Below are 17,759 nucleotides of genomic sequence, written 5' to 3'. Positions count from 1 at the left end.
GTCCTTGGCCACAGTGTCTAGTGACGTGGCGGTGCCATTAGTGCTCGCTGCGGGCAGGTCGTAATGAGGAGAAGTTTTGTCTTCTTTTTTATTCGTTTGCACACACACACACACTCACGGGTGGCACATTCTGGGAGTTATCCGCCACCGAGCCCGGGAAGTTGGCCAAGAGGGATCGCTGCTGCTGCTGCTGCTCGAAGGATAATTACATTAGAAATTATTATCTGCCAACTTCCGACCGCGGGGCCACATGCAACGGGGCCCTCATGATACTTTGCACAAAACTTCACTCTCCGTGGAATGCCGTGGGTCCTACCGGTGCCCCCCCCGCCCCAAAGGCCCGCGGGGTGTGGCAATCGCAGCTGTAGCGGTGCGCATTCGAGCACTAAGACCCACGGAGAGAGCTACGTTTATTAAAGTTTACCGTAAAAGTTAGCGAGCACGGGCAAATAAAGTGCAAACAACATCAAAGCCAGGAAGGACCCAGCAACGGCAGCCTCCGGAGCCGCGGAGCAACAAAAGCTACAGTCGGGTACGGAGGCGATACGAAAAAGAGCAAGGGAATAGCAAGGATAAAGAGCAAACTAAACATAAAACGAAGCAAAGAAGGAGCCTAAGCGAAACTTAAATAGCGCGCGTGAAACCGAATTACGAGATGCAAAACGCGCCAACCGGGAACCGGTGAGAACGTCAAATCGGAGAAGTGAAGTGAAGAAAAGCAAACAAGCAAAAGGCGCAGAGCAGGCCAAGTCCCAACCACCCAACCCAATGGTCGCGCCTTCGTGGAGCGTTTCTCGAGCGAACCGAGCAATAATAGAAATGTAATTTGCTCTGTGTGTCTGGGAGAGGGAGAGAGAGAGGAGGTGGCAGCGGATGCTGTTGTTGTTGTGGCAACCGAGGTCTGTGGCAGTAATTTTTGCTCACTTCGCTACCGGTTTCGTGGCCTGCTGAGAGGCACCCGTCGGCCCGGTGCTATGGGTTTAATCGTGGATGCATCGCCTACTGCGCCCCTTCTATGGGGTTTTTGCATTTCGACTTCATATTTTAATGCCCCGCGTGCGATCCCAACCGCGCGATGTGGAGGGTTGCGATCTTGAAAGGGTTCAGCCAGGCGTTGTCACCCGCCCGGGGGTCCCCGGGAGGATCCGCGTGTTTTCTTACGCAGGACCCATTACCGGCGTCTATACACCGAATATAAATTGGAAGTGCAGCAGGATGATAGAAGTCCACAAAAACACACCCTCCAATGGGCGCACATAGAAAATGGGCCCCCCAAAAAAGGGCACAAGCAAATGCAAATGGACATTCTGGGGGCCCGCGAGCCGACGGAACGTATAAATAATAATATTTTCTACAAATGCTTTCCAGCCCATTGCCCCGAAGCGTCTGGAACGCTGCTGGAACGTTCCGTAAGGACCACAGGAAGGAAGGAAGGAAGTAAGTCCCGATGTCCCGGTTGCTGATCATCTTTTGTTTCCATCATTTCTTGCCGCCGTCCTGCCGCCGCCGTAGGATGCCCGTCCAGGTCTCCGTCTTCGTCCGAGACTCCCGCAGATAATCCCTCCCGTGGAGACGCACCGTGCCGCGAAGAAAGTTGCCCATAACGCCGGCCACAGCGAATCGGACACGGGAAAGACACAAGAAATGGGCAGCTCTCAACCTAAAGCGATAGATAAGCGAGCGAAGAATGGCAAATAATACCGTGCCCTCTCTCTCTCTCTCTGTCTCTCTCTGTCTCTCTGTCTCGCTTATCTGACTCACTTATCTCACTTCAAACAGAATGCTGCATTTCCGCTCGGGCCTCGGCAACATACTCGGCTCGGCTTGTGCATCATCCCATGGGTCCCATGCCGGAGTGCACTTCTCTTCCCGGGCGATTGCTGATACCGGGCCGGGCACCGGGCATGTGTAGGACCTCTCTCCCGGGGCTCCTCATGTGATCTACTGCCGGCGACGACGCAGGATAAATTATATGCTCGCATGCTCGTTTTGGCTTCGATTTGTTGATGTTGGCCCTCACCGGGAGGTGAGTGGAATAAGAAAGCATAAGCGTTTGCCGGCACCACCACCACCACCATTAGGAGCATCATTACGCGCGGAGTTTCGAAGCAAAAACGGACGATGGGCTTTTATTTGTTTGGCGATGCAGTGCCGACCGACAGCTGCTCATTTGTGAAGGGCTCTGTGCGAAAACCGCGCCGTAATGACGAGTCTTCGGTGCGAACCAAACGATGGTTTCCTTTTATATTCTTCGCCCCATGTAATGTCTGTCTGCTTGGCGCAATATTGTTTGAAGTAATAAAAAGCATTAAAAGGACCGTACACTGGGCCGCATGAAATCTATCGTAAGCATTCCTTTTTGTGACACCATTTTATGTTGAGTTTAGTTGTCCGACCTTCCGCACTCCTCTCTAATTATCGTTTCTTATTAAGTCAGATAATTAAACTCCGGTATACTTCACCATTTTGTTTCGGAATTGGAGTCATTGGGGTCGCTCATCAAAACCACACTCTTTTCGCTGATATGCTCGATGAGTATCACTCCGCGCGGTGATTTATTTTCTAATGAGCCATCAAAACGGCCCTTCACCGTCGGTCGATTAAGGTCAATCGCGAACTGTCCTCCGAAACGACCGAACCGGCACCGTGCTGAATCTGCTGAACGCTATGCTTCCTTCCAAACATTGTTTACTATTGTTGGCGGCACCCACCGACAACCGATTAGCTTATTGACATGTTCGCCGGGCCCCGGGACAGCCCGAAGGAAAAGATGTGCCCCGGACAACCCAAAGACGCCCGCCCGCCAAGACGCGGTGTGCACGATGTTTAAGCGAAGGTCTCGAAAGGCCAGGCGGCGCCGGAGAGCACCGGGAATCATAATTGTAAGCAATTAATTCACTAACAATGATTGCAGCAGCCGCAACAACATTAGGTTCGTGTGTTGACCCGTTTTATTTTTTCTTCACCTTTTGCCGAGACCGTTCTCCGTTCGGCGTCGGTGCGCGCTCTCAGCTGTGGCGCCCCGAATGGAGGCGTTCCTTCGGCAAAACCTGTGCCGGGTCGTGACGTGAAGACACATTCCTTCTTCGTGGCCCGTGTGCCGGCTTATTACCTGGTGTGTGATGAGGCTTTGCAGGAACGTACGTATGTTAAACTACGCCTTTCAGGCTCGTGATGGTGATGACTCTGTTGATTTCTACCTCTGTCTCCTTGGCTGGCACCTTCTGGCTAAGCGGGAATGTCAGAGCGGGAACCCTTTATGAAGGCACGGTCTTGCTTGCGGTGCATTACTCGGACGTCTCGGTCTCGGTCTCGGAGCCGGAGTTGGAAGTCAACGCCAGGCGCAAAGCAAAGGCGACCGAACATGAATCATAAAATAACGAACCCAATCGCGGGGCCAGCATCGCGAGCGAGCGACAACCACCCAGCGCGCGCGCTGAACCCAATAAACTCGCCCACAACTTGGCCCACGATCTCGGAGAATGGGGACCCGTAAGTGGAACAAAACGTTACAACAGTTTAACAACACCACCGGCCGACCGATCGAAGGTGATTTTTCGTCGAGGGCGTTGAATTGAACGACTGTTTTGGGGCCATTCGGGGAGCTCCACCTAGTCACTTGGCTGGCTGGACTAAGTGGTTGACGATTTTGATTCGCCCAGTAGGTGAACTTAACATAGCTCCAGCTCCAGCAGCAGCAGCAGCATATAAATCTCAGCACCGAAACACACACATTACCTTCGCACCGGGTGGGGTCGCCCCGAGCCGCCGAGTTGATCGAGGTTTTACGGATCACTCGTGACTTCACGGGAGAGTCGCGGAACTCTCTCGTTGCTCGGGTGGGAGTTTTTCAATTTAATATTTCATAAGAACAATTTTCAATTTCAAGCCCTTCACGGAGGCGTTTTTAGATTAAGTCTCGCGGCGCACTTCCGAATCACTTAATGCGCGACGTGGAACGGTGCGGTGCTCTCTGTGCGAATGCCATTCGGGTGCTTTGTTGTAGGAATTGAAATATTGCTTGCCAGCCAGCGGAAGTCGTTTGAACTCATTTGCAGTTATTTGAATCCCAAAACCCGGTGATCCGGTGCACCATATTTGTGTGCCACCAAAGTGTAACATTATGAACACCGGCCCATGATGTTGGCAATCAAACGATTGACCTCCGGATACCGTCCACTTCGCTCGGGTTCCATTTCGATCCCGGCCGTCCAAAGCGCGGCCAAGCGACGGGTGACTGACGACATTAACATAAAACAGTTCATAGTGTTGCGAGAACTTCATCCACATCCATTTGGCGGTCAACTGGGGCATTTCGTGCCCAAACACTAGGCTACTTCCGCCATCCGCCACGGCTGTCGATGAAAATTTATTATTGAATTCGAACTACACAAACAGCAGCAGCACCAGCAGCACTAGCAGGTCCTTATAGGCGTCCGTCGGGCGTCCGGGATTTGCCGAGCCGAGTTGGTCCTTCGGTCCTGGAATTAGGTTTTGCGTTGCTGAGCTTGCTGATTATTTTATCAGCGATCAAACAATCGCGCGATCGGTGGTTCCGTCCGGAAAAGCGCCCGAACGAGCCCGCGCTCAGCACCACAGCACGGTATTTGCGTTAGATTATTGGGCACAAATTGAATATGGTAATCGGGGGACCGCTGCAACTCCCAGTGTGTGCACGGCTGCACTCTTTGCGACGGTGGGTCACAGCTCTATGGTGTCCATCCATCAGCCGCTGTGCGGTAATCGAACACAAATAGTACGGCCACGGACAGTAATTCCCGATGTGAGCGCCAGATGGTTTGTCGAACGCAATATTCGAGTGCACAAAGAACTGTTTCGTTTGAGTTTAATTTTCCTATTATTTAAATTTGATTCGCAGTTTTTGTTGAGCGATTTCTTTGAAGATTGTGTTTTGGAGTTCTAGATCCGCGGTCCCTTTTCTTATCATGTTCTCTTCTTTATTCGTCTCTTCTTAATTTACTTTTCTCTTTCTATTAAGGTTTTGGTTTCTTCTTAGATTCATTTACTTTTTTCTAATTTTCTATCTACAACCAAAGCAAGTTTGCTTATATTCTCCTTTTGAAGACTTTTTATTTGTCGTTACTGTTACTTGTTGGTTTGCTCTTCTTAGTTTTTATTTCAATTAGATTGTATTATCCTTATTTTAGTTTGTTGAAAGTAAGTTTTGCATATGTTTGGGCTTTTCTTTTAAAACGAAAACGTAAACACCTCATTGAAGACTCGCTGCAATTTAAACCGATGAAATATCTATTTACTTACACCGATGGGCCACGGCAGGGTCCTGCCTGTGTCTACCAGTGGGCTTAAGGAGCAAATCTCAAACAGTGCACGAGAAACGATGGCGGGGGGATGAGTATCGAAGAAAAATGACCATGACAAGAAAATCGCCTCCCATTTATGACGCGGGATTGGCCGTCGGGAGTGGTGATGGACACCGGGACGTCCTTATCTTTTGCTTTCACGGTCTATTTGCACATCGGCACATTCTCGCACGCCATTAGAGACCACCCCTGTCCCCACCCCGCTGGCATGCGGCCACGACCATCTCAAGGAGTCTTTGGCTCAGCTCTTGCCCATTGTTGACGAGGGAAATAATTAATTAATGTCACCGTGTTCGTCTTCGTTGTCGCGCCGACAGTCAATAATGTTGCTATCGGTCCACAGCGCGCTCACGGGACGTTAAGTCGTCGTCCCCACGTCGAGAGGAACAATGGACACCAACCCCAGTACTGGTTCTCGGTGGGCTATTGATTGGAAACCCTCGAAGGGAGTCCCACCCGATTGCGGCATAAAGCGAGCAGCCTTTTTCTCGTTAGTCCTCCATCTCGATTTTTTGCATCCGTCCCCCGAGAGAGAGACAGAGAAGCCGAACAAAGAAACCTGGGGCCAGTGGTCCCGTACCTTGGTCAACTCGAAACAGTTGTAGACCCCGTCGTCGGCACCGCAACGGACTTGTGTCGCTCGGAAGGTTGTAATTTCAGATCTTGCCAGACGATAAAAGTTGAACTCCCCACGGACTGTTAATGTTGTGGTGTAATGGCCACCTCCAAGTTCGGAGCGATCACAAAATTAATTCGAAGCAAGGATTCTCCTAAAAGTCGAAGCAACGCCTGGGTCAAGTGCTGTCCGTTTATGATTATTTGTCGAGTGTCCCCTCGTGTTGGGTTGGGTTGGTGTGTTGGCAGGTTAATTGCAACGTTATCCTCACGTGGCCCTGTGGCTGTTTGCGGAGCTAGAGTAAGGATGGGGACTTCTGCTGTCCAGAGAGCGTATCATAAGAGGGTCATTTCTTAATCCGAAGCCCCAACCAAGTTTGTTCATCTCCCGCCGGGGGTTTCGTGGGAGAAAAGCGCCTTTTTCTTTGCCCGCCCGTTCGAAGGTCGGTACCGGTGCGAAAGGTACCGAAGGACATTAATTAATTACTCCGTTGTCTCGCAAAGCCCCGGCTCGGGTGGGATCGGGATGATTGGAATCGGGTTTGGTTTTGATTTTGTGATTGCACCGGTGGCTGTTCGGCTCGGAACGGTTTAGGGATAATACGCAGCCGACCATCGACGGCCAGCGGGGTTCACCGACAGGACATTGGCAAGGTTGATGACCGGAACCGGGTCCGTTCGGAGGATTTTTCACCGTTCGGCCACCGACAGGAACGGTTTACGTCAAAACAGGACACCGGTGTCGCCCGTAGGCTGTCTGTTGTTGAGGCTACCTCGACTTGATCCACGACGACGACGACGCCAACAACGGTAGGCTCGCTCTCGATGAAACGTTAAGCGTTAAGCAAATACGTCGCGATGCCAAACGGAACGTTCGATTGGCTCTTATCGTCGTCGTCGCCGTTGAGACTCAGACTCGGACGCACAGATCAGGCCCGATAGCGATGAGCTAGAGCCATGAGATGTCATTGCCGGTCGCCGTTTCGTAGCCACCGACAATATGGCGTTTCGCGTGAACATTGGGAAAGGTTGGGTCTTGATTCTGGGCAAAAAGCTTCTTCGAATTGTTGGCCAAAAGTTCCCCAATGCGAGTTGAAGTGGCAATACGAAGCAGAGCCCTATGTCCGATGTCCTTCGTTGGTTTTTGATGTCCATCCCGCTCAGTATTTTAAAAGGAACCAAAAACCGGAACGATGGCCTAAGGTCTTGTTTGCTGTCCCATCCTGCTCGAAGAAGCAGCAAACCGTGTCGCTAAAAAGGATTCCTTCACGGGCTGCCAAATTATCCGCCCCAATATGCAGTGTGTCGTATGCATCCTGTGCGACGCCATTACAACTGTTTCCCCGTCCTGTGGCGGGCGTGGCGTAATTAATCGCATCCCTCAGGAGCACCAGCTCCCTCGGGAGCACCCAAAATCGTGCCCATTAATCCCAAAAGACCCGTGATTTGTTGTTGATCAATTTTCTTAAAACGGGTTCCGGCGGGCAGCACTCATCAATCTTCTTCCCGTCCGTCCGTGTCCGGGTCTGGCCGGGATCCGCGTAATGGAATGGATTGTAATTACGGTTTAAAAAGTGACTCCCTAATTAAATTACATTCCTCCTCGTGTCTCTCTCTCGCACGCGCGTGCGGTTGGTGGGCATTTGTATGCTAAACTGTTTGTAAATTTGTATCGGCGAGACTTGGCGCGGAGCATGATTTCTGTACCTCCTCAGCGCATCCAGCGATTGTGGTCCAATCGCGGAACCACCGTTGATTATGATTAGTCCGCTGTGCTCAGCATAATATTTGCGTTCGCCGGCGCGGACGGATCCGGAACATCAAGCGCACCAAAAATGATAACTCCCGATCCCGATCCCGTTTCGCGGTGGGGGATAAGAAAACTGCTGCGCGAAGCAAAAAGGGCGGTCGATGGAAAATGGCGAGGAAAAGCAAACATATCATTACCCGGGGCCTCGGCTTCGGCCTGCTTGTGCAGCTTGTGCATCTGTCGGCGCTCGGCGAGATCGCCAACGAGCCGGAAGCGGAGCATGTCGGTAAGCAATCTGTGCAATTAAATTGTAAAACCATCCGCCGGTGAGTGCGGGTGGAGGCGGGCGACCCTTGATTCCTTGGCGCCGACAACAACATTGTGCAAAGTTGGGCCATCGGAAGGAGAAAACCTTCATCGCGACCGGGCACTTTGTCTTATTGCAGTGGGTTTTCTTTCGCTTTCTTTTCAAACTTTCTCCCCAACAGGAGCAGGCCGTGAGGGCGGCCATCAAACCGTCCGACCGATGTCCAGGACGAAGAACGAAGAACCTTTTGCGGACGCGAGTTTCTCTAGCCACAGCCACAGAATGGAGCTGGCCGAGGTTTGGCCATTTGCCGGCCGACGGCAGAATTTGCTCCCCAGCAGGGAGGCACCCGCAGCTCAATTAGGTTGAAGGGCCTGAAAGACACGGAGGCCAAGCCAAGGTAATTCAATTAAAGTAATTAAAAAATGCCCCGCCATCAAACAACCAAACTCCCAGGCGGCCACCGTAAATGGCGTAAGTGCGTGAGTGCGCGCACTTTCTGGCCTCCCAAGACGTCGGCGCGGGGTCGGCACCCGCGCTCTGGTAGGGTTGGGTAGCCTTGGCCCGGATCCTTGGGTTTTTGCGGGCGAAAGCGAAAATTGATTCTGTGACTTCATTTATGTTTCAATTAAAAACAAACGAAACAACGAATTAAAAACACAAATAAAAAAAACCCGAAGCGGAAACGGTGCACTGCGGCCACGCGAAAGGTGATGCAGAAAATTGCATTACGATAATGGCTCCATTTTCGGACGGCCGCCGGACGGTGTGCAGTTGCGCCGTTCCGTTCTGCATTCCGCAAGGTTTCATTATCCTTTTCTGCTTGGTTTTGTTGTTCCGCGAACGCGATTCTCGTGTTGTGAGAAATCCGCAGTGCGAACCCCCTCCGCGCGTGTGTGTGTAATGGGGCCATTCGATTCGAGGCCGTTTTGTTTCATTATTCGAGCTGTTTTTTTTGCGCTGCGAAATTCATTACCAATGATGGAGCCTTTCGGATGAGTGATTAACGCATTAAAAGATGATGGTTACGGTTTTTGCTACGACCAGGACACCCGAAACTGTGTTGGTCAGACCAGCCTAACAATGTAATTAAATGTGGTTCGAAAGAGTCGTTAGGGGGCATTTCGGCAACATTCTAATGATTGTGCCTTCACGCAGCACGATCCCAAGCTTGGGCTGCGGCTTGGGAATTCAATAAACAACTTCTCAAACGAGAAGTTTAGGCAAGACCGGGATTCGAATTATTATTATCTTATTACGCCGCACAGCAGGGAAAACATGGGCAAAGCAAAAGCGATCGACGAAGACGAAGTTCGAACTTCAAAGGCCACGATGGAGGCCCCACCCGGGGAGAGAAATCAATTTTCCGTGGCTTGTCAAAACACTCCCAACGGCCCAACATCATGTCCCCATAATTCATTTCCATCGGCGAGTCGTTTTTTCTCTCGCTCTCGCTCCCATCGCGATCACTGTGGCAATATTGGCCTCGGCTCGACCGCCTAAAATTGGGTCCCAAAGAGGAAGGAAATTATTACTTAGCCGCCGCCGCGGCCTCCGCGGCGATGGATCATTAATTCGAGATCACCGCTGTGCGAATGTCATTCATCTTTCCTCGGCGGCGACTGCTTCTCACCGATTCTGCCGTTCTTTGCTTCCTCCAAGACCGGCTAGACCGAACCGAAAAAATGCCACTTTTTTCCTCATCGGCGGCCAAGGCGGCCCGCCACTGATCGATTTCGGGGTTTCAAGAAGAAACTCCTTCGCAGATGGAGATGAAGGCCGAAGCGCAGTTCCTTCGCAGGCTTCGCTGGAAATCCGCGCCCATGCAGCGGGCGGAAGGTGCCAAGCTGTTGCCGGGATTGAATTTCGGCTGCCGCCGCCGCCTTCAAGGCTTGAGACATTCATTACAGCGCTTGCGGGGTCTGTTTCGTTGCTCGTCGTCTGTTTTTTTTTTCTTTTAATTTCAGTTTAATACGATCCCCGAGCCGCGGGTTCGGGTGTCTCGTGCGGTGCCCGTGACGAATTTCCCGCGGTTCTTCGCTTCTTCCACAAACCAAAGACCCAAACACGAATCCGAATTCGGCCGGGAGGTTGGTGGCTGCTCTTCGATCGGATGAAAAGCGTAGCTAAAAATTGAAATCCCCCAGAACCACGGAACGGATTCGGTGGGCCCCGAAGGCGACCGCCGCCGGGGTCGGAACGAAAGATGATCTTGGGGCCGTGGCCCGGGCCCGATCTTCAATGTGTGTCCGTTTGGCCGAGGGAGGGCCAACAAACAAAAGACTTTGCGGGTCGAGAATCAAAACAAAGCGCAACGAAAGCAGCGAACCCGAGGAGACCCTCTCTTCTATTCATAAATTCTTTCCGATTATAATTTTTTCGGGGATATTGATTTTTCGGCCCTCCACCGTGGCTCCTCCGCGTTTCGGTTGCGGGTCTTATGTTACCAAAACATAACACCGCAGCGTGGCCAGGAAGAGCCTCATTTTTGACCGGCGGCAGCAACCGCAGCAGCAGCCCGAAAGAATGGCAGCCGAAAACAAGCCCAGGAAAACATAATAAAAATCAAATTATTACCGTTTAAAGGTGAATTTTCCCGTTTCTCTCCCGCTCTCTCTCCTTGTCGGTCACACTCTTCCATCAGTGGTGGAAGGTCCCAGGCTAAGAAAAAACACCCAAACGGGATGATGATTCGAGCTTTCTTATGATGATGAGCCCACTGACCCAAGACGGACAGCGGCGAGAAAGGAATAAAGTGATTTCCAGCTGTGCCATTATGCGCCGGGCACTGTGGCTTTTATGGGCCGATAAAGGTCTTTAGCGTGGCCGTATGCGTTCGGTCCGCGGTAGGTCCATTCGCTGGCGAAAGCCCATCCACAGGACCTTGAAGGCCCTAGCGGGCGCGAGCTGAACTTGAATTGCGTGTGCAACTCCGCCGAGGTGGGATTTTTGTTTTCTTTCACCCTTGCGGCGGCCGTTTTGGCGAGATTTATGGGTCCTCCACGACGACGACGACGACGAGGCAGCGGAAAACATGTTTTGGGTAATTGTGGGCAGATTCATTGCGCAGGGTTGACAAAAATAACAAGCGCAGGCGCGCAGGACGCCGTTTGGGTCGTGCAATTGGAACCGGTTGGCCCCGGTGACAGCTTCATTCCGTTCGATTCGGAAGACTTCATTTGTGGCGAAATGTAGGTGAGTAAAAAATCGGGAACTTACGAAGGAGTATGATTTATTCTATTATTATTAAATCACCAGATGACCTTAAGACCTTTTGCTGGGTGCAGTGGGTTGTTCAAAAAGGTTTTTAAACAGTTGAATGCAATTTGCTTGGCAACACTTAGAGGATTTTTGGAAGGATAAAGAGGACTCTGTGCGTCGACTCATCACTATGGATACGACTTGGGTCTCATCCATAGGTTGCTGGGTTGCAAGAAGGTATTGGCATCACCTTTTTGGGATGCGAATGCAATTTTCTAGGTTGCCAACTGGTAAAACAATAGATTCCGATTATTATTGTAACCTTTTAGACCAGATGAAGGAGAAAATTCGTGAAAAAAGATTCTTCTTCGAACCGGTATTTCAGATAAAATTGTGTTTTTCTTATCGAACCACAAAACTTACTGAACAGCTTGCTATGTTACGGGCTCGATTGTTAGTGATATGCGGATAGCCGCCTATGTTTTATATGTTTTTCGCTCATTTCGCCGCAACTCGGGTCGGGTTTCGCGAGCCAACAAATAGCAAAAAGCACATGCATATTAATTACCATTACCTCACTCGCAAACCGTATCGCAACATAAACATCCCCGAGGAGGCCCGGGAGCCAAAACAAACAGCCGCCGTGGAAGACGTTTTATGTGCACCAAACATGGTATGCATCCCGCGTCCACCCGACCTCCTGAGCACCTTAATGCGACATTTTGTTTTCCCCGACGGACGCCAACGCGAACACGCGGCTGACACGAAAAAGTACATTAAACAATCGTCATCGGTCGGTTCGGTTCCCGGTGCCAAGCCGGATGGCTGGCAACACCACCGGGGGGACCACCACCGAAACACTTTGTCTCGCTAAATGATGCTGAAACTTGGATAATTTTCCTCCCTTTATTTATGGCCCCCGCGGTCCAACCCGGTTTGCGATTATGGGGAGGCTGCGACGCGGCTAAGCCGCTGCGGAGACGCGTTTTTCTGTCCCTCCGTCCGTCGGTTCGTCATAAACATTCATTACCGTAATCGATGGTCTGTGATGGGATCCTGACGAGCCCGAGCACCTGGAGGCCGTGGCGCGGGCGAAGGAGCAAGTGATTTACCATTTCGCTGACAAATGACCAATCGATGACGATTGGTGCGCGCGCGTTGATTTGGTTCCCGCCTAGGGCCACCTCGAGCCCCGGGGAAGTCAATCATCGGGAAGTCGGCTAAGCTGGATTTATCGGAATCTGGGCTCAGGGTGGGAGTTGGAACCGAACCAACTTTGAGCCACCTCGGCCCCTTGGCTTGATGATTAATCGCGAAAAGTAAGGCTTACTGGGCCGGATCGAAAAGTTTTGCCCTGAAAAGCCCCCCAGCGTCTCAGCCCGCCAAGGGTGTCAAATAGCCAGGGAGGCGGTGGACCGCGGTGGCCAGTAAAGATCAACAAAAACCGCGCATTCCGCGCGCTATGCTTATACTGTTTTATGCACCGCCCGCCCGGTGTGTCACCCACACGGCAGCCACACGGCAGCCAGTCGTTGTTGGTATTAATATCGTAAGCGAAGCGAATTTATGCTTCATCGAGCCAGGTGGGGTGGCCTGAGGGGTGCCCACCACCCCTCGGCCGGATTGGCCTCAGCAAAGTTGCGCAATTGCGCTGGTTGCGCCGTCTCGGTGTAACGATGCATGGCATGCGCCATCTGTGCCTAACGATGGCCATAAACTGAAACCGCCGGGCCCTTTGCGCCGGAGCCAAACGCTGGAATCCCGCCCGGGCAATATCCCGGGCACTGCACACCCGGGGCTCCACTCTCAGGGACCTCTCAGGAAGCAACCTCCGCCAAGCTTCACCACCGGGTTCTGGTGCCATGGCGCACACACTTTCGCACTATTTCAAACCTTCGGTGCCTTCGGTGGAAAGTTTTCCCCACCCACCCCCTGACCAGCCTGCCGGCGGGCCTAGGCTTAGTGCGCGACCCCGACGAGAGTCGGCTGGTCGACTTTTCAGTTGCATTTGCTGCACACGATAAATTTATTTCTATTGTTTGTCATCTGTCTTCGCGCCACGCGCACGAGATGCTGCGCGTTACTCTCACGAACCCGGTGGGGGTCCTTTTTTCGCTTTTCTTTTCCATCCCTTTGCCATTTTCCACTAAACGTTCATTCATAATCCACTTACTATCTTGACAAAGTTTACTCTCTTTCCCCGGTTGGTGGTGACCAGCGAGTGCAACAGCGGGTGCCCCCGTGTGTGTGTGTGTGTGCGGTCGTTCCCGGCACGGACGGCTTCTGCATCCTTTTTCGCGTCCACTGGTTGCGGGTTAATTAATTTATTGCAGTGTAAAGTGTGACACTTTCACTGGGTCATTCATCACACAATAAGTTGCAGCCGGCGTTAGACGTTGGTCAGCGGCTCTCTGTCGCTCGTTGGCCCACTGCCAGCGAAGGAGAGGGCCGGGATGTGGTCAGCACACACACACACACACCGGGCGGGCGGTCGCAACGGTTGCAGCAGCCTAACGGGGCAGCGTTGACTTATGGTTCGGTTATGCTGATGGTTACGGTGGGCGCACCGGTTGGCGCTGATGGTGATTGATCGCGCCGCCGTTCCGGCCGTTGTTGCTGGCTGGCGGGGGCTCCGCTTGTGTTTTTTTCATGTTTCGTGAGCGGACAGCTGTTCACCGGCCTTTAATGTGCGCTATCGGCGTGCGCTTGGGTGACGCACGCACACGGAATCCGGAGGCAATTTGTGTCCCAACGGTGGCCGGGTCGAGTTTAAAAATTGGACAAACCTATTCGGAAGTTTCAATTTGGGAACCCATTTAAAAGAAACGGAGAGAGAGGAGTCGTAATCACGTTTTGTGCGTTGTTTAGAGGGGCATATTGGAACACAGAAAATCAATTTCGTTAAATGGATGATGGAATGTGTTGCCAGCTGCCAGTCGTTTTCTAATAAATTGTTTCAAATTTAACCTTCAATTGTCAGGGTCTAGGAGTTTTGAATACACAATACGTAAAATGTTGAACCAGAGATTACCCAGTTAATGATGATGTTGAATAAAGAATTATTTACTGCCAATAACTTAACGTTTATTTTAGAAGAACTCTTTAATAAGTGAGTTGTTTTTCTGTGAGCTTAAATAAAGACATAATTAAGGCTGGCGCTGGTAACTACAATGTTTTTTTATGCCCGGGCCAATCACACCCAATCCTATCCGTCGTTCGAGGTGTTCGGCTCCATAACACCTGATATCTTGCCATCAACCTGGAGCTGCCCTTTTATGTGCTTTTGCTTCCTTTTTTGTACCAACCGAAGGGCACACGCCGAAACCGCGGATTCGGGGCCCCCTTCGAACGCCATTCGAGCGCTCACCTAAATCGCTTACCCTCGTCGATTGGCATTTGACAGGCTGCGAGCTGCGCCGAGTCGAGTCGATCTATTGATCACGTAACACGAGACACTCGAGATGGCGCGCGATCGCGATCTCCTCGGCGTGCCCGTCAATAAATGGGCAAGATAAGGCGCACGCTCGGGTGCCACTTATGATCGATGCTCACGAGCCTCGGTATCTGTTTTCTAACTCTATCGGACCGCACCGCAAATGCTATCGATTTCGGTCGTAAAAATTATGTACAAATTACGCAGTAAAAACGTATCGTATAACGTGCGGCTCCCTAGCTTACGGGGAACCGGCCTACCCGACGGCTCGCCGATCGGACCGTCCGATTTCGATGACGCGCGCGAGGCCACGATCGGCGGATCGGCAGGAGGTTGATTTATCATTACGTAACACCGATTCACCTTTTTTATGGCACCGGTCACCGGTCGGGCTAAATCGACCCCGATGAAAGTCTTCCAGAAGGAGTGGGCCATTTTGGCTCACTCTCGGAGCCTCAGCCTAAAGCTGGAAGTTTATTTCCCCACTGATTACCGAACAAGCAGACGCGCGGGTCGCGGGCGGCTGGCCATTAACAGTTGAAATAATTCACCAATATTTATCGTACTGCCTTGCGGTCCATTACCAACCGCCACAGCCGCAGGACCAAAGTCCTCTCCCGCGCGGGGTGGGGTTTCAAATTTCGAATGGCTCCCTAAAACAATAATAAAATAAAGTTGAGCAACAAAGCAAAAGCAAAAAAAAAAGAGGCACCACACAACATACGGAACACTCGGCTTCGGCTTCGGTGGCGGGGTCGTGCTTTTTCGATCGCGCTTGATTGATTTTTATCGTTTTATTGGCCACACTAAGAAGCTTACCACCTTCCCGGCCCCAGCCGGGCAAGGTTCGGTTGCCCCTTTCACAAGCCGCAAGACTTGTTGAGCCCGTCAGCGCCCCGACGGCCACTAGGCGAAGCCAGGACGGGCACATTTTTTCGACTATTATCGATTATTAGCCTCGCGCGCGCACCAATTCGCGACAGCCAGCCTCTTGCCAGGACGCTTTGGGCTAAATTTTGCATTTAAGCTTCTTTGCGAGCCCTAATTTGCGTAGAAATTGCTTGTCCCCCGAGTCGCCCGAGGAACGACGGGTTTCAGATTTCGGTTGCGCGAAGCCAAGAAAGCTTACGGGACGGGATAATTGGGCCCGCCAACATAAACTGCGACGCCGTTACGAAAGTGCTCTCTTAAGCTCTCGGGTGCGATCAGGAATTTAATGGGGTTTTTTCGGGTTGCGAAAAACATAAAATTAAAGCCAAATGGAAGAATATTCTGATTGACGGGGCAGCGCAGATACTTTGTTGTGAATGATATGTTTAACATAAACTAATGCCTTCGGTAAGCCGCATTGAAAAGATTAGACTTTTCACTTATCCGAAGCTTTATGCTGATGCCCAGCGAAACTTAAGCTTTTTACACTGTAGCAGTAAAGTATTGAACTTAAAAAAGTTACTACTTTTATTTTCAGGAACGTAAAATAAAAGGTGAAAATATACCTAACCAAAAAGAACGAAGCGAAATTAATTGCAACTATCTTGTCAATGTGAATGAAAAGCATTAATAAACAAGAGCAATATAAAGAATGCTTAACTTAATCAAATATTGCAAAACCAAAAAAAGAAATAATAAAACCTGTAATCAAATATGAATAATGAAGCAGCAAAACTGAATCAAGTCGTTTCGATATATTGCAACGATAAATAAGTAAACTACCATTAGCGATGAGCCTCATCAGCGATGAACCCTCTACACATTCCGGTTATGAAGACATTAGAATAGAGATGCTACCGTTACAACGATCCTGCCCTGCCGGCAAGATCGGTTTTAGGCCGTAATTGGCCAAACGAACTACGTGATTTGATGGGCCCACCACCAATAATCGCGCCGTGCTCGGGCATTTCGATGAGTCCATTTATTTCTGCATTTGCATTGCACCTTTTGTTGCTGATTAATTTAGTGGCATTAATAATTCCGCGGGCGCGCGCTCCTCGGACCAGTCATTCCGCGAGTGCATCCAGGGCTCGGACAGGGACGGCCATAATCATAAACGAAGAAATAAAGTACCGATTGGCGAGCGATCATTACGACGCGGAGGCGCAGGCGGCCACCATTACGTGGTATGGAACATTCCTGGTAAATGCGTAATGATCTGCGCTTTCTTCCGTTGGCGGCGCCGTACCGCGCCGCACCACGCGTTGGCTAATTTTTCCCCACGACCCATAAATCATGCGCTCCCCGGCTAACGAAGCCCGGGAAAGGAACTCGTTGCCGTGTGGCCATCGGGGAGGACGCCGGTGCCGCCGCCGCCACCACAAGTCAATGTTGCAATAATCATAACAACCTTGCAGCGAGGCGAGGGCGAGCCATTCGTCGTCGAACCCGCCGATCGAAGGTCAGTGAATTTACTGTTATTTTTGATTCCCTTCCGGAAACATTCCACTCTCTCTCTCCCACTCTTGCTCTCTCGCTCTTTCGTGGAGAGAAAAATTCGCGAGCATGACTCGCATGATTCGCGGGAGACTTCAACGGGCGGGATCAGCTGGCGATTCGCCCTTTTTTGCGCCCAACAGGTTCCTCTTTCTAGAAAGTCCACTCTACTTTCATCTGCACGGCTCCGGGCCAGGGTTTTTACATTCTTTTTGGCCGGCGATCAGCACGGCGAAAATCGTAAAATCACGCACCGCACTCAATGGTCCGGTCTATGGTCCGTCTATGCTCCGTCTATGCTCCTGCTCCGCTGCTGCTGCTGCTGCTGAAGATGACGGCGGTGATGCCGATCATGGTGATTATTATTTTCATTTCACTGTGAACATGAGGATTTCTCTTTTCTTCCCGCGGAAGGAGTGCCCCTGGTGGCGGGGTGCAGCGAAGGCGGCACCAGCATCGTTGCGGTGTGTGAATCGCTCGAATCGTATGAATAACCATTCTTCAAATATTTAACGTGTTATTATGCTGCATTATGTTGTGGCGTATTGAATCGGGGGCCACGCGCGTGTGTGTGTGTGCGATTTTCGTGGCCACATCCACATCGTGGCCGGGTGGTTGGGAAATAATAAAATAAAGGAACCAACGCATGCAACGATCTTTTCTCTCCGGTCTCTCGATCCTCCG

General features: G+C 51.1%; 1 protein-coding gene across 1 annotated transcript in view; it reads right to left on the bottom strand.

Moving 5' to 3' along the window:
* The window catches only part of LOC128275526 (teneurin-m), a 186,863-nt gene extending 178,874 nt beyond the window's left edge, over positions 1-7,989 (bottom strand). Inside the window, exon 1 of the mRNA XM_053014067.1 lies at positions 7,905-7,989. Coding sequence (XP_052870027.1) covers positions 7,905-7,989 — 85 coding nt within the window. The remainder of the gene's footprint in view (positions 1-7,904) is intronic.
* Positions 7,990-17,759: the final 9,770 nt, after the last annotated feature.

The sequence above is a fragment of the Anopheles cruzii genome, chromosome 2, assembly GCF_943734635.1.
Source record: "Anopheles cruzii chromosome 2, idAnoCruzAS_RS32_06, whole genome shotgun sequence".
In the NCBI taxonomy this organism is placed as follows: Eukaryota; Metazoa; Arthropoda; class Insecta; order Diptera; family Culicidae; genus Anopheles; species Anopheles cruzii.
This window is presented reverse-complemented; position numbering and strand designations above follow the sequence as displayed.